Source organism: Protopterus annectens, chromosome 1.part0 (assembly GCF_019279795.1).
Source record: "Protopterus annectens isolate FY-2018-M chromosome 1.part0, PAN1.0, whole genome shotgun sequence".
NCBI lineage: Eukaryota > Metazoa > Chordata > Ceratodontiformes > Protopteridae > Protopterus > Protopterus annectens.
In genome coordinates this window covers 1807427651-1807454679 of record NC_056725.1, presented here as the reverse complement: position 1 = coordinate 1807454679, position 27029 = coordinate 1807427651, and the positions used below count along the sequence as shown (strand labels likewise).

The 27029-nt window shown below is 40.1% G+C and overlaps 1 protein-coding gene across 1 annotated transcript in view; it reads left to right on the top strand.

Moving 5' to 3' along the window:
* ACAT2 (acetyl-CoA acetyltransferase 2) overlaps positions 1–27029 on the top strand; it is a 386443-nt gene that overhangs the window by 125029 nt on the left and 234385 nt on the right. Inside the window, exon 5 of the mRNA XM_044069684.1 lies at positions 18936–19079. Coding sequence (XP_043925619.1) covers positions 18936–19079 — 144 coding nt within the window. The remainder of the gene's footprint in view (positions 1–18935; positions 19080–27029) is intronic.

Genomic DNA, 27029 nt, shown 5'->3' with positions numbered 1-27029 from the left:
CAGCTGCAATATTAGCCATACCACTGGGTTGCATGCACATGCGGATTTTGCAATGGCTGTTGTTCACTCAATGGTCTTACCAAGAGCTCCCAATGTCTCATCTTATAATGATCACGAACACATGCAAAAAGGATCTTCAGTGGTGGTTGACCTCTCTTCAGTCACGATAGGTCGTCCTTTTTTTTTACCACCACCAGCGGCCACAGTAACCACGGATGCTTCCCTGATGAGGTGTGGGTTGGGGGCATTTTCAGGGAAGAACAGCCCAAGGCACATGGACCGATCAAGAGACACATCTGCATATCAATGTCCTAGAGATGAGAGCAGTACTTTTAGTATTGCAGTACTTCCAGGGCTCTCATCCTCTGGATACAATTGCAATTCAGACAGACAACATGTCAGTGGTCTGGTACTTGAACAAACCAGGAGGAGCCAGGTCCTACCCACTTTGTCATGAGGCCCTAAGAGTATGGCAGTGGGGTATATCCACCCAGCGCTTTCTTTTAGCAATGCACATCCCAGGGAAATCCAACGTGATAGCAGACAAGCTGAGCAGAGCAATTTTGTTGTCTCACGAGTGGTCCCTCAAGAAAGAAATAGCTGACAGGATATTCCACAGGTGGGGCCAGCCTTGCTGCAACCTTTTCACCAGCCACATGAACACGAAATGCAGAAGCTACTTTGCCCTGATTTCCCCCTCTGGGAGAAGCCCCAAGAGACGCACTTGTACACGATTGGCCTCTGGGTCTCCTCTATGCATTCCCACCAATTCCACTGATACCCAAGGTACTACAGAAAGCAAAAGCCCTGGGAAGGACCATCATTCTAATAGCCCCTCATTGGCCTTGTTAGATTTGGTTCACCTTCCTTTGACTTCATCTTTTGGAGGATCCCTGGATTCTAGACCCAGTTCCAGATCTTCTGACGTACTCATCGGGGGAACTTCATCCCTCTCTTCAGTCCCTGAAGCTGACAGCTTGGCTGCTCCAATTCCCATCATAGCCAGGTTCCATAACCTTTCTAATGAGACGAAGCAAATTCTCATATCCTGTCATAAATCTTCTATGAGAAAGCTATACCTTAGCAAATGGAAAAAAAATTCTATATGGGCCTCTCAAAACAACATTAATCCATACCTAGCCCCTATGGCCTCTATACTAGAGTTCTTGACCATGATCTTCAAAAAAGGAGCTGCAGCAGCAACGGTTCGTGTTGAACTTGCTGCTATTTCTAATTTTCACCTTGGATTTGAAGGGTTGAACATTGTCACACAAACTATCCAAAGCCTTTCTCAAAGGTACCTTTCATCTCAGAAAACCTGTGAAATCTCCTTGTACTCCATAAAATCTAAATTTTATGCTTTCATGCATTATTCTCCCTCCATTCGAACCAGCTTCCTCATGTGACCTTAAATTTTTGTCTTGGAAGACTATCTTTTTAGTAGCTATCATTTCTGCCCGCAGAGTGTCAGAGCTTCAAGCCTTGTCCATTAAGCCTCCTTATTTGATTTTCCATGCTGACAGAGTCTCACTTCGAACGAACCCCTCCTTTTGGCCTAAAGTTTGTACTGAAGCTAATCTTAATCAAATTATTGATTTGCCAGTATTCTTTCCCAATCACTCCAACAATTTAGAATATATGCTGCACAAACTTGATGTTCATAGACGGCTCAGATTTTACTTGCATAGAAAAAAAGATTTTAGGAAATCTGAACAGCTTTTCGTTTCTTTTGCAAACTCCAGGAAAGGCATGCCAGTGACCAAAAGAACTCTAAGTGGTTATCTGATTGTATCACATTTGCTTATTCAGCTGCTAATATGCCCTTACAACATAAAATTAAGTCTCACTCTACTAGAGCAGTTTCTACATCCTCTGACTTTTCCGCCAAACTTCATATAGATAACATTTGTGCAGCAGCCACTTGGTCAAAACCTCATACCTTTATCACTCATTACAAAGTTGACAGGGCCTCCTTTGGGTCTACTGTCCTGAAAAACATAACTCCCGTGAGCCACCCGAGATAGATGGTGCTTGGGATACTACCCATCTGTTAGAATGAACAGCGAGATAGAATAACTTCACATAAGGAAGTTATGTACTTACCATAACGTTCCATATGAGTTGTTCATCTCGCCTTCATTCTTACTTCCCACCCTCCTACCCCCTCCAGGGGTTTTTCGAAGACCGAGATGCTGGATTCTTCCTGGTTGCTTAACCCTTCAATAGCTTTCTGTTATGGAGTGATAGAATGACATATGGTATTATTATACGCAACAAACAAGATCTGAGGTAACTCTAGGTGCATCATGGGATAGGGACTTGGCCTTGAGCTATCTATAGACCTTGAGCTTTGTAGTATGCTGAATCGGAGCCGAGGATCGGCTCCGAACCCATCTGTAAGAATAAAGGCGAGATGAACAATTCACATGGAACGTTATGGTAAGTACATAATTTTTTTTTTTTACATGCAAAGTGTATATGTATATATTTATATATATTTTTTGATTACCAAATGGTCTAAGGTTTATATGTTTCCAGCCAAGTAGCATATTGTCTTGGATAAAATCATAGACTTAATAATCTGTTTAATAATCTGGTTAAATTAGCGGTACCACATCATTATTCCTTTTATTTAAAGTACAGCTACTAAGCAGGGCAGGACCAGCTCGAATGTCACACTGATGGGGGAAGGGATGTGAACTTAAAATGTATACCAATAACACTTTGTTTTACAGAACAATAAACCACTCCCTTGCCTGTTAAAAAGTATACATATAGTTAGAAAGCTTGTGAGGAAACCATTACTCTGTTATTTTTGTTTTATTTGGAATACTTGTCTGTGTACTTATAAAGGATTTTTGGCTGGAAACAGTCTGCCTACCCTGCTTGGATTATTTTCAAATACTTAATTCTGCACAATATTTCAGATTATATATTATTTTTTTGATGTAGGACAAGTTTAAGTTCACTACTTCTACTACCATTATCTGATCTGATTAATATACAGTGATTAACTAGATATATATGGATTGAAAATCTTCCACACACTGAAGTTTCTTGCACTTGTTTGTTTTTGGACCCACTAATTTAGTGGCTTGTTTGAGACTTCTGGGATACCACGGTGATTACTTGTAGATTCTTTTTACAAGACCTGTTGCTCCTACTACTATTGGAACTGTCTGGATTTCTTTCTTCCACATTGCTCTTGTTTCTGCCTGTAAATCTTGATATTTTATGACTGTATGTCTCTGTACGCAAGACACTGTAGTCACTGGGTATAGTGATTTCAGTGATCAATTCTACTTTTGTCTTTTTTCATGGACTACTATATCTGGTTTTCTCACATGTTATCTTTTGAACTGCTGGTAATGGGTGATCCCATGTGATGTAGACTTCATCATTTTCTGTGATGCTTTGTGGCTCATGTTTCCAGTGTTTTTCAGCCAGTTCAGTAACATAATGTTTGAACAATCCCCAGTGCAACAGTCTTGTCACATTGTTATGCCTTTCAGTATACAATCCTTCTGCTATTAGTATGTCACAACCAGCAATGAGGTGTGCGACTGTTTCCAATTCTGTTTTACAAAACCTACATTTGTCTGTTTCGCCCACTTATTCAATGGACTTCATAAACCAACGTGTATGTAGCCCACTATCTTGGGCTGCCGATATTAACCTTTCATCTTTTGGTTTGAATTTGCCTCTCCTTAACCATTCCTGCGTTAGATCCCGATTAACATGAGGTTCTTCCAGAAGTTTTCTATACTTGTAACTATATTTATGCATTTTCCACATTTCTTGCCTTCTCATCTGATCCTTCACCTTGTATTCTTTCTTTTGTTTTTTTGGTACATTCAGTTGCTGCCTGTTTTTTATCTACTACTGGTTTGATCTCCATTCCTACTTGATGCCAATATGCTTCTGCTAAACTAAGCAGGAAAGTCATTTTAGATTTATTCTATTCATGTTTCAAAACATTCACTACATTTGGGTCTTGTGAGGTCAGCAGATGTGTGCAGTCCCACGACTGCAGATCTATACATGTAATCAATTTCAAGGAGGCCCAATACCTCCTTCGTTATAGGGAATATATAATCTTGGTATGCACTGATTTTTATAAGTAATTAATTGAGCATGAAGCATCCTTGTTTTTCTGACTAATCTATCCAACATGTTTTGGGGCCAGTCAGTCACTTCAAAACAATTTGGGACAGGAAGAGCAAATTGGTTTATAACTTGAATTTTGTTTCTAGATGTCAACTCTGTTTTCAGGATTAATTTTTCTTCCTTACTGAGTTTTATTTGCATTTGCTCATGTTTTATTGTTGATCCTTCATCCATTCCCAAATATTTATACACCCCCTCTTGCTCAAGTTCTTTTATATCACATTCTTGCCCCAAACTGATGTTTTCTTGGTGCTGCAGATTTCCTGCTTTAAAGGTTGCTTTTCCACATTTATCAAGACCAAGTGACATCTGAAAAGGTTTTGACTACTTGTAGTTTTGGTTTCAGTTCCTAATCTGATGAGCTGTACAATTTTAGATTATCGACAGAGAAAATGTGAAGTCTTTACACTTTGTTGTTTTCTAGGAGCCAAATTATAGCCATGGCCTAATCTGTTAAGTAGACAGCTTAAAGGGTTAAGGGCAAGAAAGAATAGGAGTGGTGACCGGGAGTCACCCTGGAATGTCTCACTTTGAATTTTTATCCCTGGAAGAATAATTTTGTCCTTTACCATGGCTTAATTGCAAAGTGGTCTGCCGCAGTTTCATGATCACTGTAATGTAATCGATCAGTGTGGAGTGTGTCTTATACATTTTTAAGCACTCTTTTATCCATGAATGTGGAATACTATCAAATGCTTTTTTTTTGTAATCCATCCATGCCATTCTTAAATTTGTCCCCTTTTTACAGTTCTCCATTATGACTTTATTTAGCAACAGATGATCCTTTGTTCCATATGACTTTCTTTTGTTACCCTTTTGTTCTATTGCCATAATTGAATGTTCTTCTAAATGACTGTAAACTCTGTCATCAGTTCCGGTATATAGTTTGTACATTGTAGAAAGGCAAGTTACTGGTCTATAATTTTTAGGATAACTTGCAGATTTCACTCCTAAGTAGGAGCATTATTTTTCCTGTTAGCCTGGCTGGGGTGTCCATATAAATAGTTTTTACTCATGGCTAAATCTTCATGCAAAGATGTTAATACTTTTAGCCAGAAGTTAGGTACTGCATCTGGGCCTGGGGTTTTCCAGTTGGAGGCTTTTCTTAACTTTATCAGTCTCTGGCCGTTACGTCATCCCATTTCATATCCTGTACCTTTAAACTTCTTATTCTTTCTTTTACTTCTTCTATCCATTTAGCATCTTTATGTTCCACAGGATCTTTATAGATATTTCTCTAAAATGTATCTAGTTCTTTATTTTTGGGTGGTCTTTCAATTCCTTTTGCCTTGCTTCCCAATTCTCTATAGAACTTATTGGGGTCATCAATATATTTCTTATTTTGTACTTTTCCTTTATATTTATCCATGTATCTTCTCAGTTTTTCTGGTTGTGCTGAGATTTTTAGTTTATTATTTGCAATAGTGCAAGCTATATCCTGAGCCTTTATAATACTATGCATTACTTATATCACGTCTGTCTTTCCGACCATTTTTGTTGATCTGTTCCCTCTTCTCTACTCTTCTAACAGTGTCACTTTTTGTCTTAATTGCATTATATATTTTTTTCTGTTTGATACTTCCATGACCGTATTCAATTTCTCCGCTTCCTTTACCTTACTAACCTGTGTTGTTCTTGTAGAATTTTATCCTGTTCATTTGTTTTATCAAATGTCTGACTTTTTGGGTTTTATTGACCTTCTGCAGTCTCTCCCTGTTAAATGAAGTAACTCTTCTCTTAGCTCATTTTGTTGTAAACTAAGGGCACATTCTTTGTTCCCCATTTCTTTCGGGCATTCTGTAGAGAGTTCTATAGCATCATCCTGTGGCACATTCTCTCCATTTTCATCCTGTCATCTGCTGCTCTGTCATATGGGAACTCGCTGGCCTATCGCTCCTCAACATTGACTGCATCAGAGTTGCCATTGTCTCCTGTTCTTCCCTTGCTGTCCAAGTCCAAATGAACGTTTATGCTGGTTTCTTGTGGAAGGCTCCAAAAATATCATTGTATGGCAACTGCCTAGTTGTTTCCTGTTCTACTGGGCTCTCCTTAATTTGGATGTCTGTTGCTCTATCCTGCTGTGGTGCTTTCAGAGTTAGATTTTCAACACTGAATCCTTCACTTTGCAGGTACTCCATAACCTCAGTTTCTGTTTCTTTAACTTCTCCATTACTAATCTTCTTTTCCTCTTTGTCTTATTATTTTTTATATTGTATAGTTTTCCATGTCCGTATTCCTTTGCCTGTATTTATCTTCAAATATCTCTGGTACTGCTCTTTTTGTATTGATTAATTTTGCTTTCTGCTTTGCATAAAGAATGCACCATATTAAATCTCTTTTTCTTTCCCATGTCCATATTTCTTCTTCAGATGTCTCCTGATCTTCAGCCTTGCCTTTGTGGCATAGATCACGTCTGAAAAAGATCTGTGAATCACCAGTTCATTTGGCTCCTAAATTAAAAAATAAATAAAATTTCACTCAGCATATCATCATTATTTTTGAATCATACGCACATTTTCATTATAGAGTTTTTAACCTAGTCATAAGAAGCTGATATTTTAAATTTGTTACCTATTCAGACTTACTCGAGCCTTCTCAAAAGCAAGTTGTGGCCTTCTCAAGGAGCTTGGGATCACCATACGAGAAATGCTAGCGGGTATGTATCATTGACTTTGTGCTGACTGCTGATCTCCTCTTGTTACTTTGACTTCTTGAACTTCACTGTCAAGCTCAGTGTTAAGAGAAATCTCAGATCAGCACTGATTCTGTAGTTATGCCCATCCTGAATAGCCTGTATCATGCTGGCTTGAGGGAAGGTGGCTGGGAGGGCACAATAGTAACTTTTTCATACCTCTGGTCAATTATGCGAGTCCCAGTGATTGCCTTCTTTTGAAAAAAATATTTGCAAGAGGGACAAGCCAACATGGCTTTAATATGCAAAGTGAAAAGTTCAAGGTAAATATCAGACAGTATTATTACACAGAACTGGTGACCAGTGAATGAGATAGCCTTCTTGAGAAGCATTTATTTATTGGGGAAAGTCAAAGTCTACATGTAACCCCTTTTCATTGGAGGCCCCGGGAGGAAAGCTCTATTCAAAATGTTATACTGCAGTTAGATTTATAAGTAACATGGACTACATTGTGAAGAATGTACAGGTGCAGTTAGGAACACATGAAATGTCAGTATAATCTAACTGTAGTATGTGGTGCATACGTTTTGAATTGCTTTGAAGCATGTCCATGTCGGTTGTAAGGTTATGTTAAGTAAGTGTACTGGAACAATGAAAACAGCAAAGTCGTTTACTGTAAGCATAGTACCAAGTAGCATTATAAGTCAGTGACCTATAAATGGTATTAGTCAGTAACAATAGTTATTGTGCCAAGCAGCATTTGCAGGCTTATGAAGTCAATGTCAAGAAAAAGTAGCACGTTACACAGTAGGCTTTACCAAGGGATGATAGTAGGTTCAGAGGCAGTAACAGAATTAAAGAACATAAGAGATAGACATGAGGTAGTTATGAGTGATGAAAAAGTAACTGCTGGGTAAGCAGGACCTACAGGTCAAGTTCAAGTTTAAATTTATTTCAGTGCTTATTTCCTAAGCAGTACTACTACTGCTACAGTTTGAAAAAGATTAACAATGAAAGCCAAGTTAAGGGACAGGTGTGACCAAGTACTATTAAAGTACTTGATGTGTCAAGACAGTACCAAATAAGCTTTTTATTTGATGTAGTTATCTATGCTTTTTATCTGATGTAGATATCTGTGCTTTTCATATGACGTAGATATCTGTGTTATGCTTCAAATCTTCACTGTCTCTGCTTTATATTGCATGTTCTCTGTCAGGCTAGAAACTATAACTGATTGATCACAGAAGCTTGGAGTCCTTGGCTGAGGTAAATCAAATGCAGTATTGTACTGGATTTTCTGTATTTACATTTCCAAACTGAGGGCTGGCGTAATGGGCAAGATGTTTAACACCCAGTCAAGAAGTACAGTGTTTGATTTTCATTCAAGGGAAATTGGCTAAGCTTAAACTGGCCCACAAGGGTAGCTAGCCTAGTACTAACCAATGAACCAAAGGCAGGGAGACAGGTACGCTGTTCAATAAACAGAAAAAACTGTTTGCCTTCCTGGCTGGTGGTATACATCTTGGTCTCCCTTTTCATTGCTCTTGTACATTGTGGGCACCCACCCACATTTTCTTATCCGTTTTACTTTTACGTCTCAGTTCTTGTTTTTTATGGTTGTAGTACTGTACAGTGCATCTTTGAGATGTTTCCTTCATTTAGATTTCTGTCTATCTGAAAGATTTGTGCTGGGCAACATTTGACTCTGAATTTTTGAAAATACTGCACTGCGTAATCTGATTGAAAAATGGATAGTATTTTTATTAAGTGCAGCTACATTTTAACCAGCTGATTGAGTTGTCCAGCATGGTCTCATGGTCCAAACTCAAGTCTTCCATAACATATTAAGTTTAATTGCTTTCTGTATTCTTACCCATTTTTCCAGCAATAGCATGCTCTTTTGAACATAGTATTCCATTATGTGAGATGGATATGATAGGACCTACAGTTTAAGTAAGAGAAGGGGTGCACAGACACACACAGCACTTAGACTGAGTTGTGTTCTTTGAAAATGTGTAGACTTTTGAGAATACGCTTCATTCTTTTGAAGAGTGGGACTTTGCTGAATTGGCTCATATCCATGTTCCCTATTTATGATAAAGAAACGCATATTGATTGCAGAGATTTCTGCTTTTTTTTTTTTTTTGGTCCCTGCTGCCTGCCAACTATCAGCTCCCTGTGATCTATGAGTGGGCTGTTCCCTGTTCCTGGCCAGTTCATTCCCTGAAATGTGAGAGCCAATTGCAAAGCCATTATTATGGTCGCTATCGGGGCTTTTTCTGTTTATAGCCTAACTCCATTCATGATGGCTGACATAAACACTTGTGTCACCATAGAAGGCCCAGCTATGCCCTCCCCCAATACTTCTATGCTGACTCATGTACACTGCAGCGGGCTATCTTCACCAGCTTTGCTCAACCAAGCTTATGTCAACAGTCTATATTCCCGTTCATTACATGCAGGCCTTTACCCTACATGTTGATATTCACCTGACTGGTACCACCAATTCCTCTGTGGATGGGCAAGTCTGCATCATCCTGTTACTTCCACTGCCCAGTTCTTCCATTGCCTGAGCAGTTAGATAATTTCTGTTCATCTAGGATATAGTCTGGGCTTTATTCCTTTACTCCACAAAGCTGGGTTTGGGATGTCAGTTTTGACTGGAATAACAAGCTTCATTCATATCTGAGCAATACATTTCTTAAGTTAAATTTAACACAAATGGTGTCTGAAAATCAAGACCCAAACTCTCCGTTTAATACTGAGCAGCAGACCTAACACATTATTTTGCCCCAGGATACTTCTTTCAGACATCAGTGACCGCTGTGCGTGATGCATGTTACACACACACCTAAAACACGCACACACACACACACACACACACACACACACACACACACACACACACACACCTAAAACACACACACACACACACACACACACACACACACACACACACACACACACACACACCTAAAACACACACACACACACACACACACCTAAAACACGCACACACACCTAAAACACACACACACACACACACACACACACACACACACACACCTAAAACACACACACGCACACACACACACACCTAAAACACACACACACACACACACCTAAAACACACACACACACACACACACACACACCTAAAACACACACACACACACACACCTAAAACACACACACACACACACACACACACACACACACACACACACACACCTAAAACACACACACACACACACACCTAAACACACACACACACCTAAACACACACACACACACACACACACACACACCTAAAACACACACACACACACGCACACCTAAAACACACACACCTAAAACACACACACACACACACACACCTAAACTCAGACACACACACACCTAAAGACAGACACACACACACACACACACACACACACACACACACACACACACACCTAAAACACACACACCTAAAACACACACACACACACCTAAAACACACACACACACACACTAACACACACACACACACACACACACACACACACACACACACCTAAACACACACACACACACACACACACACCTAAACACACACACACACACACACACACACACACACACACACACACACACCTAAAACACACACACACCTAAAACACACACACACACCTAAAACACACACACACCTAAAACACACACACACACACACACACACACCTAAAACACACACACACACACCTAAAACACACACACAAACACACACCTAAAACACACACACACACACCTAAAACACACACACACACCTAAAACACACACACACACCTAAAACACACACACACACACACCTAAAACACACACACACACACCTAAAACACACACACACACACACACCTAAAACACACACACACACACCTAAAACACACACACACACACACACCTAAAACACACACACACACCTAAAAACACACACACACACCTAAAAACACACACACACACACACACCTAAAACACACACACCTAAAACACACACACCTAAAACACACACCTAAAACACACACACACGCACCTAAAACACACACACACACCTAAAACACACAAATCCTTATTGCTTTAGCTTCCTTACTTCTAGAGCTGGCCCCATGAGGTAGAGGGATAAAGTCTTGAGTTAGTGGCCTGAATACTTAAGAAGCTGCCCAGGGAGGAGTGGAGTTTGTGACTGACATCTGCTGAAGGATTTACATTGTGAGTTAGACTCATTAGACAGCGGGAGTATGCATGCTTTAATATAAGAAGTTTGAGTGCAGTGGTGGTAGCTTGCCTTTGAGAGCTTCTGCTGTAGCTTAGCAAAGCAGATGTGCTGTAGCACTCACCCAAACAGGAGGGAAGCATTGCGGGCATTGCACAATCCTTGCCAGCCAGCAAAGAGGGGGTTCAGGTGTAGATGGCAAAAATCTCCTAACTCTTCACAGGATGACTACTGTGATCCCCAGCTTTCATCTCCCATGTCCAGCTGCTCAAATGCCAGAAAGCAGGGAAGGAATAAAGCGTCAGTTAAAGAGAGGCTTAGTGGTTATGGGGATCAAAGGGGTCAAAAAGAACATTAAGAAAATGCCCTTACATTCTGTGAGGAGCCTTTCCTCATTTCTGATTCAGGGTTCTGAAATAAATAATAACAGTTATGACTGCCAGCACTTCTGAATAAACTTGTACAGTTACTGGCAAGATTCTAATGATGGTATAGCAGAAAAGCAAGAAGAAACACTAAAAACGTGGATAACTTAGACCAAAACAGTATAGCGAAGTAAAGGTATTTTCTGTTGTCCATGTTTAATCGAGTAAAATCCTAATTGTTGATAGAAACATTATTTATTTATTTATTTATTTAACATTTGTTAACCAGGAAAGTCCAACTTGGAATGAAGCCAATTTTCAGCGGCAGCCCGGGGTGAAAGGCATCAGACGCATGTCTTTGTAACTTGGGAGGAAGCAGGAACACCAGGAGGAAACTCACAGGAATGCAGGGAGGACATGCAGACTCTTCACTGAAGGCACCCCAGCCGAGAATCGAACCAGAGAACCTCTTGCTGTGAGGTGACAACGCTACCGCTGCACCAGTACACCATCCATATAGGAAGCTGCAGAAGAGGTGGACGCAGCAAATAAATAGCTATAAACCTCCTTTTAGAGTATACAGCACATTTACTGTGGAAAAAAAGTTCTTGAGGCAGTTACATTTCCTAACTGGAAGGAGGCCCCCAAAACTCTTAGTCTAGGTATCTATGGCTACGTGCTCTGATATAGTCTTCTTCAATGACACCTTCCTTAAGGGACAATTTCTGTGTTTCTGACTCCCCTGATTTTCACTATCCTCGCCCCTTTTCTATCAGCCTGTGTACTACTCTAATGGCTTTTTATTACTAACTTCGTATCTCTTTTTTACCATAGTTAAGGCCTTCTGTAACCTTTTAAAGAAACCCCCTTCTTGTTGACCTGGCTTTGAAGGAGTTTGCCTCTCTTCTGCACATATTCAGTCATTCCCTTCCCATTAGCACTTTTCTTGAGATCTGGAGGCATGTCACAATAATTTCACTCTCCAAGCAGGGAAGCCCATTGTCCATTAGCAAGTACTGCCCTATAGTTTTACTATTTCCACTTAAAAGTCTGCTTGAATCTGGTCAAACAGTGCAGTGAACATATAGATAAAGGTCCTGTATGCTTAACAGTAAGGTGTGCTGTTACCTTGCTGACCTTCACATACAAAAAAATGTGAACCTTGCTGAGACTCTCTATTCCATCTACCAACTTGGTTCTCTTGGTGAGCTCCCCAGATGTAGGCCTCCATAAATTATATTGCGCGGTTTGTCCGTTATCTAAAGCGTACTGCTTTTATGTGGTATTGATCACCTAGCTGTCTTTTCCCAATCAGTGTTCCACAAGGCTCTGTGCTGGGTCCTTTCTGTGTGGCTTTGTTTATTAAATCAACCCCCTATCCTTTAGATTAGCCTTACATAATGCCATTTTATTTATATATATACTGGCAACCTTGCCCTGTTTATGTATAACAGTTCGCCATCTGCCTCCATGCTTGTATTCATGTGTGAACTGAAGAACACTAGCAAATAGCTGGAGCAGAAATGACTCCTATTTAACTTATGGTCTAGAACAATGCTGTCTGTTACCCTTGTTGACCACATCTCTCTCTTTTCAACTGGAAAGTAGCCCTCTCTTCTTCTGACACATTTGAAACCATATCTTGCTTTAGATACAGTGGATATAAAAAGTTTACACACCCCTGTTAAAATGCCAGGTTTTTGTGATATACAAAAATGAGACCACAGTAAATCATTTCAAAACTTGTCACAACTTGTACAGTTCAAATGAAATACAAATCTGTTAGGAGAAAAAATATATAAAAAAATAAAAAAAACGTACAATACGCTGGTTGCATAAGTGTGTACACCCTTAAACTAATACTTTGTTGTAGCACCTTTCGATTTAATTAAACTATTGTCATCTTGGGTACACACCTGCCAACAATTTAAGGAGACTATGATTAACCCCAAATAAAGTTCAGCTGTCCTAGTAGGATTTTCCTGACATTTACCGAGTTTACCTGCTACAGCAAAAGCCATGGTTCGCAGAGAGCTTACAAAGCATCAAAGGGATCTCATTGTTGAAAGGTATCCGTTAGGAGAAGGGTACAAAAAAATTTCCACAGCGTTGGCTATACCATGGAACACAGTGAAGACAGTCATGAAAAAGTGGCGAAAATATGGGACAACAGTGATGTTGCAAAGAACTGGACGTCTCTCCAAAATTGAGGAAAAGGCAAGATGAAAACTGAGCAGGGAGGCTGCCAAGAGACCTACAGCAACACTGAAGGAGCTGCTGAAATTTCTGGCAAGTACTGGTTGTGTACTACATGTGACAATCTCCCATATTCTCCATATGTCTGGACTATGGGGTAGGGTTGCAAGACAGAAGCCTTTTTTTTTTTTTACACAGGAAAACCTCCAGTCTCGGCTAAAATTTGTAAAACAATACATCGTCTCCTAAAAGCATGTGGGAAAATGGTCTGATGAGACCATGGTTGAACTTTTTGGTCACAATTCCAAAAGGTAAGTTTTGTGCAGAAACACTTTGCATCACCAAAAGAAAACCTTCCCCACGATGAAGCATGGTGGTAGCAGTATCACGCTTTGGGCTTGCTTTTCTTCAGCTGGAACTGGGGCTTTAGTCAAGGTGGAAGGAATTATGAATAGTTCCAAGTACCAGTCATGTTTGGCCCAAAACCTTCAGGCATCTGTTAGAAAGACGAAGAGGAATTTCACCTATCAATATGACAATGATCCCAAGCATACATCCAAATCAACAAAAGAATGGCTTCACCAGAAGAAAATTAAAATCTTGGAATGGCTTCAGCCAGAACCCAGACCTAAATCCAATGGAAAATCTGTGGTATGACCTGAAGAGGTCTGTGTACAAAATCTATAGCATGACCTGAAGAGGTATGTGCACAAGAGATGCTCTCACATTCTGACAGATTTGGAGAGCTTTTGCAAGGAAGAGTGGGCAAGTATTGCCAAATCAAGATGTGTCATGCTGATAGACTCCTACCCAAGAAGACTAAATGTTGTAATTAAATCAAAAAGTGCTTTAACAAAGTATCAGTTTAAGGGTGTGCACACTTATGCAACCGCATCTTGTACGTTTTTAATTTTTTATATTTTTCCCCTAACAGATTTGTTTGTTTTTCAATTGAATTGTACTGGTTATAGGTCACATTAAAGGTGGGAAAAGTTTTGAAATGTATTTATTGTGGTCTCATTTTTTTTATATCACAATTTTCCTTTTGTCTTACAGCCTCCTACAATATATCCTACCTACTTCTTCCAAAGGGCATCTATTCTTGGTAATGCCATATTCATTCCCCTTTGTTTAAGATGCACTATTATTTCTTTCTCGTTTCTGACATGCTCTTGCCTCTGCACACTTTTTAGTAGGGTTTTCTGTTTTACTGTGCTGTGTTCCCACCTAGAACACCCCTCTGTTACACTAATTATTGTAAACCAGTTACCTGTAGTGCTGATTGTTCACACCTTACAAAATATTCAAGTGTAGACAATTAAACTTCAACTGTTAGCACATTTACGCCTGTGCTCCATTAGTAACACAACCCTCTGAGACTCTTCATTCTTTTGGCTCATTCAGCAGTATGCTACTGCACTCTGTCCCTTTTTCTTTCTCTCTTTATCACTGTGTAGTTCCTTAAATTAATCAGAAGTATGTTAATTGACTGAAGACTGCTCGGAGTCAATGGTGCTGCAACTGATCAAACTGGTGTAAAGAATAAGAACATAAAAGTGTTCCTAATGTAAGCATTAATAAAATGCAGCACAACTATTTTTTTCTTGGGGGGGGGGTTGCTAGTCCATAACCTTCCACTGCACCCTACATAAACGGAGCAACTCTTGACATTGTGCAAATATTCCCCTTTCCCAATATTCTGTATAAAATGTGTGTGTTGGAGGGAGTGAGCTGAAGACCTCCACATGGGGTAAAAACAATGTCTGACATAAGTCCATAGCTGACCAGAGATGTGGTCTGTTCCTTCAGTTTGGATACTGTTTCAGTTTGATCAGTTGGATCTTCATCAAGTGTGACGTCAGTCAAATATATCACGGCAGGTGTGCTTCAGTTATTTGGGCTCCAGACAAAGTAGATCACATTATAATGTGTTGTGAAGACCTTCTGTTTTAGTGATGCTAAGTTTTAGAATGAACATCTCTGTTCTCAAACCACTTTTAGTTCATTCTTCACAAAACTAGTTGTTTGAAGAGCATTACCACCTTAAATCCCTAAAGCAGTTATATTTGGTAAAGTCAAACTATTGATGTGGTTGTTTCTCTGCTTGGCATTAGGTTATATTGAACTTTGTTTGTTAGACATCATTAAACAAGTGTTTTGTGGGGGATTTTATTGTTTAATTCTAAGTTATGTCTGAAAAAGATCCATGGGGCATGGTCCACTTAACTGAATAAAAAGCAAAATGCCTATGTGTATGTATGTGTCATTTTAATTTTTGGGATGGTAGGGTTTAGTCTGCGCCATTCTCCTGCAATACATTGGATTGTTATTTAAAGGATCTGATTCTTCCATGAAGTACCAGACCCCTTGAATGCATAAAAACATACATATATGTATATATGTGTGTGTATATATATATATATATATATATATATATATATATATATATATATATATATATATTATGTGGTCGGGGGCATCCCAAAAAACATATATATATATATATATATATATATATATATATATATATATATATATATAATATTATGTGGTTGGGGGGGCATCCCATACTATTTCATGAAGTTTCCTGCATACTGCTGGGGGACTTGTGAGTGAAGCACATTCATTTTTTTTTAACCTTAAGTCAGGATTTCTGGGACTTCACAAGGCCCAGAACACTTTTATGTTAATATTTATGTAGCATTCCTTTGTTAAAATTCATGCTTGTCATTATTTGATATACTTTATACTTTAAATATATTCTTTACTTATTATGACTCTTCTGGCTTTATTCTTAGCAGCTGTTGTAGTATCTTTTGAATGTGATTGCTGACATTTCGACAAATCAAGGTGCATAATAGCACACCACACCCTCGTCCTGATGTCCACTGCAAAAATCCCTAAGTTGCTTCCACCCAAGTTAGATGACTTGTGTACATTGCTTCAGCCATTGTATATAAAAGTGGCTTACACAATGCATTGCATTTCATAAGTATGAGTGCTGCATCTCCCCTTAACCCCCCCCCCCCCACCACCACCATCATAAGAAAGCTGTATTGCAACCCATATGATATAAGAATAAAGTCTGGTCTACATGCTACTCTATTTTAAATCAATGTAAATAGCAGAAATAAAAGTGTAAAATACTGAAAACTAGGGAGCTCATGTCAAAGTCAGTTAAGTGTTAAGGCAGTACTGTTTTCAAGTAAGGGTTAAACTCCGTTCTATTCCGAGTCAAAGGAATGGCAGTAAAACAAGTCATGCACACCTGCATAAATCAAAATGTGTCTGAATCTGGACAAATCCTTTTAAAACTGAAATGGGCAGCATCACACAAATGTCAAGTTTTCTCATTGTGAAGTGCTTTTCTTTCCCTTTGATTTTGTTTTGAGTGTTTTCATTGAAGCAAAAAGTCTTGAAAATGTGACATACGTTCATACAGACATGAGAGAAAACAACTACATAAAAGATCAGCCTGTCAAACTTATGTGGATGTAAGCCAAAAGCTGGAAATACACATTAGTGGGAGCAATAGCTTCTGTCATAATAGCTACTCTGTCCATATTATCGTGGAATGTAAATAGCCTTATAGTTGTAGACAAAAAAGCAGAGTACTGAATTTTATACTAAAATGTAGGGTTGCAAATAGAAATGTTGCAAGAGACACATTTGAATAGAAATATGCATATAAATCTGACAAAGGAAGGATTTCAGGATGGGATATTCAGTAGACTATCAATGGCAAAAGAAAAGGGGAGTAATAATACTGCTTGCTAGAGGAGTTTCAATAGTGACAGGAAAAAATACAATAATTGTACATCTGTGGTAGTTGGTATGGCATATAAAATATTGCAGCATAGGATTTTTGCTTGGAAGTGTCTGCATAGGTTATACCCCAAGCAGACTTCATATTTTTTCTGTGGGTAGACAGAAAATGCTGGAGGTGTGATAGGAAGGAGAGAAGTAACTGAGAACATATTTTTGGGAGTGTATTGAGTTGGCAGATTTTAAAAATTCCCTGCAGAGTGCTGTGCCAGAAATTTTGAGGGGAGCAAATGGCTGTAACTAAGGAAATGATTCTTTTGAGCTGGGGTACAGGATCTGAATTCCACAGGCATAGTAAGGCCTTACTAAGTTTTTAATGCTATTGTCTGCCAAAAAAAATCTATTACTAGAGAATGGAAATAATCTAACAAAGTATAATTGAAGTACTATATATTGTAAATGAGATGGAGGAAGCTTCAGATCCCAAAAAGCAGCCTGCCTTTCCCTTCAGCAGGTAGTTTGTGGCCACACAAATGGTACCCGGTCATGAGGAGGTGGAGGAGGAAGCATGCATGCTTCTCCCTTTCCACAGTTTGTGGAAGAGAGCTCTTCTTTGACAGCTTGAGTGAACTAGATCACTACACCCAGATGATACACCTATAAGTAAGTGTTAGCAGTGCTGCAGGCTTAATCAACTTCCTCCATCAAGGAGGAGTGAGTTGGTGTCAGCATTCCATTGTTCTGCCCAGTCTCCCCTGTGCATGTACCACCAATCGAAGACCGTCTGGTCTGTAGTCAGGACTTCACCATTTTAGTCTACACTACTACACATTTCTTATTCTTAAAGGTTGAAGGCTGGGCTGTGGAACCCCACCTGATATCCGTCATAAACATGGATGAGCTTTAAAGTTTGCCTTACTGAAACCCACCATAGATGCTTATAAATGTCTCTTATTTCCCAGTTCTTACAGTTTCATGTGGCTGGATGAATGAGGAGAAGTCTGTTTTGGTCACTACTTACCGTATTCCTAATGCTTTCTTAGGAATTATTGTGGACATACAATCACCCTTCCCTGGAGGGACATACAGACTGTCTTTTACCTATGCTGCTATTTGAACCTGGATTGGCATTATTGTGGTGAGCTCCTGTGCTAGTGGAACAACCTCATGTAAATAACTTTGGGCAAAGAGCCATTCTGCTTTTTGAAATAATCATACTGTTGGAACTCTGGTCATTTCTGTCGAGTTTCCATTTGTTAGTATTGGCTAGTCTAGTCTCCTTGGCCTTAATACCTGGAATCTACCTTTGTGCCTAGGTTGTTTAAATACAGAGTAGTATATTTCTGTCATTTCCATGTGTTGACACCTTGCTGTCTTAATCTGTAAAAGTTTCTGGAAGTTTACAATGCTGCATCGACACATAACTGTGCCTTGATATATTCAATGAGTAATGATTTCCATCTTTAGTTGTATACATTTGCTGATGTGTCCTATTTTATCTTTTTATTAAAATGTAAGATGTATATGGAAATATAAAAACATAATTTCTTTTTTAATTTAGCGGAAAATGTGGCAAAACAATGGAATGTTACTCGTGAACAACAAGACCAGTTTGCATTGCAGTCCCAGAACAGAACTGAAATTGCTCAAAAGAAAGGGTATTTTGATAAAGAAATTGTACCCATCTCTGTGCCATCTAGAAATGGTAATTGTTTCTGCATCTTTTTTTTTGTTTTATGCTTATTTTTACTATGGTTTGCAGAAAATAATACTGTAGTATACCACCAACATGCAAAGTGCACACATCAGCATTTTGACTATCCATTTAATTTGTTGTACTCCAACAATAATAAAATACAACTTTACAGTTCTATGCTAGCATTTTTAAGAATTTATTTTCAGTTTCAGAGTTAAAAGTACTCCCAAACTGTCATACTTGTTACTAGTAAAACAGAGATATCATAGCTACACTTTAAATTAGCTGTTTTGTGGCTAATTTGCATCTGCTGATATAATGGGTATTGCTTTAAAGAAGAGATGTTAACTTTCAACTCCCCAGAACTTGTGTGCAATTTGTTACAGAAATGCTTGCAGCAGGTGCATACTGCAGTTAATTTTATTTTATTAATATGCTTTCACCTTTTGTGACAGGCGCAGACTTCTGGTATACATGTCAATTTGGAGCTGATCTTTAACTTTTTTTTTCCAGGTGTAATCCCAGAGATTACCTCATGATAATACAGAGTGTTGCCAGGAGTGTAGTTATAAATTTCTGTTTAATTTTATTGTCTGCCAAACCACCTTGAATTTGAAATGAATACATTTTTCCAAATGCTTCCTGTCTCTACTTGGTTAAGAAATATACTTGTCACTTTCAGTTGATGCCCAGTATATCAATAAATAAGTCATTTTCAAATGCTGAATTAAATCTTTAAACCATTTCTGTACATAATCTGTGTTTTAGGCTGTTCTTTAAGCAGTTATTTACTTATTGTTTCCTCTCTAAATTGCAGTGTTTCTGAAAGGCGAACGCAGATGTACTTGGATGAGTACAAAATGTGTACTTGGTTATACTGACATTAATCATTCATACATAAGTTGCTCCCTCACATACTTTCCTTTTCCTTGCTTACACGGAAGCAGGGCTTAGACTTCAAGAACAGTATTGTTTACACTGTTGTTTGTGTACAATTGTTTTCTCTTTAGAAAAACAAAATGCTGTGTTTGACAGTTCTACAATATCCTACCAACTGCAGTAACCAAATACTCTACTAATAGTACTTGGCAGAAATGCACATTTATTAAGTGAGATGTCTGCATTCAAGTTTACCAGCCTCCTGGAGGTTGAATGGTAGAAAGAGCAAAACCTCCTTCATTAGAGACGTGTGGGCCTTACCTCAGCAGAAAAACTCAGTTGATGCACTTTGCTTTTCAAGTTGATTTTGGATGAATTGACATGAATCCCATTTCCATTGTTCAATGATCTTTGGCTGTAGGGCATTGGCATCTTCTTACACTATAGAAAGTATTTTGGTGAATACTGGATTTAGAGAGGTCACCCTAATACTGGACAGAGCAGCCCTGAATCCTAGACAGCCTCAGCACTTGAACCTGTCGTCATTAATAGTGTTTCAGGCTTGGAAGCATCATTAAGTTCCACTGTATTGATCCCAAAAAAGGTGCACCACTTCTTTAGGGAAGATATTGACTTCTTTATTCCCTTGAAGAAAGAAACTTGAAAGCAGACTATCTTCGTATTTCTTTGCCCCAGCATAAGTCAGAGACACCTGCATTTTTCTTCCCACACTTGGTGACAAGTCTGTCTTCTGTGCCATTTTCGGAAAGGGCTTGTGGAGTTGTTGCCTTGGCCACTGGACACAACTGTGCCTTTTCAAGGGTGAACCAGAACTACTCTCTGTTCAAGAGATATACTCAAGAGTCATGCCATATGCAAACAGAGACTGAGGAACTCAAACCCTGGAGTACAGGAAGTAGTTCTTCAACAGTTCATAGCCTTCATTTTGTGCACTGACTGTTTATGCCGTGTAAAAAAAACTTGCATACCTTTTGTTTTCCAGGTACTTGATAAAATGATCTTTCTGTCAAACGCCCTGAAATGTAGAACTATGAGGATGTTAATAACCATGTAACCAGCTATACTATTTATAACAAATTCTGTGGTCTAGCAGCTTCCACTGGCATCTGTCTCAGAACACCAATCTATCTGTATTTGTCTTTACATAATGAATTTAGATAACAGATCCTTGTTTTCGTTTTTGTTTTAGGTGAGATGTAACATTTACATTTGCAATTTTTGTCTGTTTAAAACTTCCAAAAAGAGGAGTAAAAGTCTTTCAAATAAACTGTACAACAGAAGGAAAAAAACTGTTGCAGTAAAGGGTGAATTCCCAAGACTGGAAAAACTCCCTTGTTAGCCTCAGCAAAAAACTGAGATCCCTCATTACATCCTCTAAAGCTAGCTATGAAAACAAAACTGCTGCAGATTCTAAAGGAAACCACACAGCATTCTGTAGTTATGTCAAGAATCTACATGGCAATACTCAGATCTGCTCTGAGTTACAGCACAATGGCTATATATATATATATATATATATATATATATATATATATTGGCTGACAGGTTCAGTGCGAACTTTACCCCCCTTTCACCACTAAAGGGCCTATCACAATACCTGAGGAATGCCAAGTCCCAATTATCACATTACACAGGTAAAAACGCACTGTCCAAAGCCAAGAATACAGCTTCCATAGGACCTGATAATATCCCTGGCTGTGTTCTACATAATTACAAAGTGAACTGGCACCACACCTGAGTACCCTGTTCAATCACAGACTGATTTCAGCCTTTGTTCCTACTGAATGGCACACTGCTACGGTCATCCCACTCCACAAAGGGGGAGCGACTACAGACCCTGTTAACTACCGCCCCATTAGTCTGACGAGTCTGATATGTAAGGTTGTGGAGCACATCATCATCATGGACCTTATAAATAAGGACATAGGGAATCTCCAAACTCTGATCCCCACCTAGTTTGGGTGTGTGAAAGGTAGATCATGCCTGCTCAACCTGATAGACTTCTTCGAGTCTGTCACCAGAGCTGTGGATGAGGGCAAAATAGTTCACACAGCCTACCTAGAACTTGCCAAGGCCTTCGACACCATCCTTCACTCAGGAATAGGTTCATAGGTAGTTACTATTCCTATCTGCCTGAAGGCATTTATAAGCCTAGCCAGAATGTGTTGACTTTTGCCAGCTCCTTAGATTAGTTCCCTGTGCATCATCTGTCCAGCAGAGCCACTGAAGTGATCCCCGAGGTAAACTTTCTGTTTCTCATCCAGTCGTCAAGGTTTCTCTTGAAGAGTGTTAGCGAGGAGCTCTGCCTAATGTAGATTGGAATCTTGTTCCAAAGCATGGGAAGTCTCTGTGACCGGAACCTATCCCTCCAGCACGTCCTATTTATTGTTGTGGTGAGGTTTAGATCCCTAGAGCGTGTGGCTCAAGGGGATATGATTTTCTTTAGGTGGAGCATGTCCATCAGTTCTGGGTTGGACAGGGCCTTGTATGTCAGGCAGAGATCACCACTGAGTAGGCGATATGCAACCGAGTACAGCTGGAGTTTCTTCAGTCGAGCTGCATAGGGCAACTGTTTGAGGCCAGTGATCCTCTTGGTGAGGTACTTCTGTGGTCTTTCTAGCTGTTGCAGGTGTCTTGTAAGGTACATCCCAAATGGGGCGTTGTACTCTGTGATCGGTCTGATGAGTAGAGGGGGACAATGGCCTCCTTTGATCTGGATGCGAACCCTTTTGTGATTAGGTGGGCCACATAGAAGGATTTTCTAACCACTTTGGCAATGTGATTATCAAAGGAGAGATTGCTATCTACTTTAGTCCCCGATCCCTTATTACGTCTTCCGTATTTAGGGGACTACCGTATTTAGGGGACTACCACCAATGTGGTAGTTTGTAGGTACTTTATTTTTTCCAAAGGGGATGACTATGCACTTTTTGGCATTTAGCTTGAGACCATGATTTTGACACCAGCTATCTGTCTCAGTGAGACTTTTTTTTTTGGAGGATGTCTGTGTCAGCCGTAGAGTCAATTATAGCCCCTAGTTTGCAGTTGTCTGCGAACTTGGTCATCCATAGTCCTCCTGTGCTTGCCTGGACCTCTGAGAAGTATATGCCAAACAGGAGGGGTCCTAGGACTGAGCCCTGGGGAACCCCACTTGTAACTGGTTTAGAGTCTGACCTAGCTCCCGCAACTCTCACCATGTGGGTTCTGTCCATGAGCCAGTTGGCAACCCATCTTGTGACGTATGGGTTTATGTTCAGGCTGGTGAGCTTGTCTATAATACCAGAATGGGGAATGGTGTCGAAGGCCCTTGCAAGGTCTAGGTAGGCTGTGTGTACCACATTTCCCTTGTCTATAGCCTTGGTAACTGTCTCAAAGAAGTCCACCAGGTTCAGGAGGCATGATATGCCCTTAAAGCCCAACTGGGTAGGGTCCAGTGTTTTGAGGATCCCAATGTCTCTGTTAATGAGTTCCATGATGATGCGCTCCATAGCCTTGCAGACAAAGCTAGTCAGGCTTATAGGGTGATAGTTCTGGGGTCTGTTGTGGCTCTACCTTTGTGGAGTGGAATAACCGTTGCTGTGCGCCACTCTATGGGTACGTAGCCTGTGGAGAGGCTGAGTTTGAACAGTGTGTTTAGGTGAGGGGTTAGTTTGTCTTTGAGCTCGTGTAGGACGCAGCCTGGGATACCTTCCGGTCCCATTAATGCTGTGTTTTTGGTTATGGAGAGGGCTGTTTTAACCTGAGTGTCTGTGATTTCAGGGGCTCTACATTCTTCTGATATGGTTATGGGTCATTTTGGGGGTGGGGGGGTGAAGTTTGCACTGAACCTGTCTGCCAGGATGTTGGCGATATCGGTCGGTTCAGTGTATTTTGTGCCGTTCTGCACTAACTCAGAGCAGATCTGAGCATTGCCACTTAGATTCTTGACATAGCTAAAGAATGCCTTGTGGTAATCTTTGGAGTCCTTGGCAATTTTTCTTTCAAAGTTCGCCTTGGGTGATTTTATGAGGGATCTTAGTTTCTTGCTGATAATGATCAGGGATGTCTTCCCTTCTTGGGATTTTACTCTTTTTTTTTTCTGTACTAGTTTCCACCTTCTATTGTATAGCTTCTTTATGGCAGGGATCCACCAGACTGGTTTCTTTTTCTTGTAGGAGTGAGTCTTAGTTTTGCTTGGGATAGCACAATCCATGCATTCTTGTAGGTGCCCGTAGAATGCATTAGTAAAGGATTTTGCAGCTTGGACAGCATTATCCTTTAACATGGGAGCTTTGAAACTTTCCACCTCGGTCTTAAGTACCGTGAAGTTTGCTCTTGAAAATTTTTTCATGGTGGTTTCCTTCTCCGGGGGTGAGGGGGGGGGTGTGGATATCCAAAGTGATTTGTTTATGATCAGATCTAACCAGTGAGGGGTTGACGTCCGGTCTGGAACACCAGTCGCCCATGTTGGTGATGACCAGGTCCAATATGTTGTCACCTCTGCTGGGAGTGTTGACCAGTTGATCCAGGGCGTTTGAGTTTATAAATTCTAGGAAATGTTGGGCAAGGGAGTTAGTACTTGAGTAGTTCTGCCAGTTAATGTTTGGGTAATGGAAATCGCCCAATATTAGGGTGCTTGGTAGGACCTTTATGTTTCTCAGTGTTTCCAGAAATGTGGAATGGGGGTTCTGGGACATGGTGGGTGATCTGTAGCAGGCTACAATTTGAATTGCAGTTTTGCCCATTGTTAGTTGCACTTGGATGATCTCTGAAGCATCATGCTGTGCCACTAACCTGGAGGTGTGGGTATCCTTGAGGAATATGGATACCCCCCCCCCCGCCTTTTGTATTTCGGTCCGGGTTCTGTGGCCGAAATGTATGGTACGAGTTGTAGTCTGGTAGTGCTGGTGTGCTCTCTGGAGCCTTAAACCAGTTTTCTGTTACTGTACATATATCTATTTTCTTCATGCTGAGGAGTACCTCGAGTGCGTGTATTTTGAGGTTTAGACTTCTGGCATTGAGTAGCATTACCCTCAGTTTTTTGTTACTTGTGCTATTTACGGCAGTGGGTTTGTCTTTTGAGCCTTGCCTAAAAAAGGTACTATGGGGGTGGCAAGTGCCTTTGCCAGTATTTGAAAGCATAAGGGTGACGGGTGCAAGCCATATCTAGTGAAGCAGCGTGGCTTGTCGAGCTTGTCCTCTAAAGCGGACAGACACTAGATCCCCTTTGAATGACACCAGAAACTTGGCCAGTTGTTGAAATTGATTTTTTTCCTAATACCGGGGTATCATTCTTGGTGAGGGCAAGTTGCTACTCAGGGTCAGGGTCATACCGGCCTGGGCTATGTGATCAGAGAGCTCTTCCATGTCTCTTTTCATGTAGTCCAGGGAGGTACAGCTCAGGTCATTCACTTCAACATGGACAATGACATAGTCATATTTGTACTTGTTCTGGAGTGACCTGAGTGATTGTGTTATGTGGCAGATCCTGGCACCCGACAGGCAGCTAACAGTAACCTTCTCCTTATTCAGCCTAGTGGTTTTGTGAAGTATGTGTTTCATGGTTTGTGTTTGGAGGTGGAGGTTGCTTGGATGTCTGCTTTGGAGGTCTCTGTTGGTTTGGCAGATTTTTATTTAGAGCCTCCAAGTATGTTTTCGTGTATTTGTGTGTTTTTTGCCGGTGCTGGTTTAATGGGTCTGTGTGAGACTGGTGGTGTGATGCAAGTATTTCCCTTCTTCTCTTGACTGTCTGATCCAGTCTTGGGTTGAGAGAGCTTAGCCTCCAGTTTCGCTGTATAATTGCGTCTCTCGCATGTATTCGTGTTTGGTGGTAGGAGGAGAGGGTTGTCTGTGTACATGAGGCAGTTGTAACATTGTCTCAAAATGCCCAGATTCACCAGTTGGACTGGAGATTACACCTGAAACTGCCCTTTGGACATGCCTGGATAGGTACAATGAACTTTTTTTACTGAATGGCTGGTAAGGTCGGGTAGAGAGCCTTATCCTTCTGTACAGTATATAGGGGGGTCTAGTGCTAGGGTTTATAAGTGCTTGCTATGAGTTTTGAACAAGTGCCAGGCTGAGAAATGAATGGCTTGAGTGCTTAAGTTGAACGTTTGTCTAGTTCCAAGAGACAAATTGAAGAGGAGACTTTGTGGAGCAGGGAATAGTTGTACCCTAGCTAACTGGCGCTGCCCGGTGCGTAAAACCTAGCAAATACGTTTTTTTATGGCAGGGAAATGAAAGAGATAGAAATTAACCCAAAATGGCCAATAAACTACTAATTTCTGGGCTGAATCCACTCCTGCAAGGACAGATAGGCTGCTCAAAGCTCCCCTCTCTCACAGATGAACAGAGAGACTTCCTTGTATCAAAGTAAGATATGGGCAAACACAGAGATTTGTAACACAGCCCTGAATTCAGCACTTACCTGAAAACTGGACTATACTAGCTTAGTTAGGCGGGAAACAAGTATATTTTTATATTTTTATGTTTTTTTTTTTTTTTTTTTTTTCCAGAAAATAAGCAGATACAATTAAAAAAACAACTTTAAATGCACAGAAAAGGATACTTATCTCAGATCAGAGTTGTAGTCAATGCCCCTAGTAATAAAGTAGGAAGATTTACAAATACAGTAAAAGCAGATGAATAAAGTGCAATTTTTTTTTGTTATATATAAAACAATAGAAAACGAACAAACTGATTTAAACAAGTTACCCAATTAACCAGAAAAAAGCTCAAAACTGAGCCTTTTTCCAGCAGTCTTCAATCAGACAAGCTCTAACTGCACACTCCTGCCACTAGTGCGCAGGGGAACCTTCTCCAAAAAAAAGATTGCCTGGATCAGTGCTCAAGTTATACAAACAAAGCTAGATTCAGCAGGCCTGAATCTGGTCTGTGCTACAGCAACAAGGCGCACCTATTTCAGAAAGAAACTGTGTATAAATAAGCAAGCACAATAAGCCTGTGACTAGAAATTCCCAGCTCAGAAGGGCAGAATCCAGCCTCTCCTCCCACAAGATGCAGACCACAAACCTTCTTAATGTAGAATAACTGGCCTGAAGCCCAAGTGCTTAAACT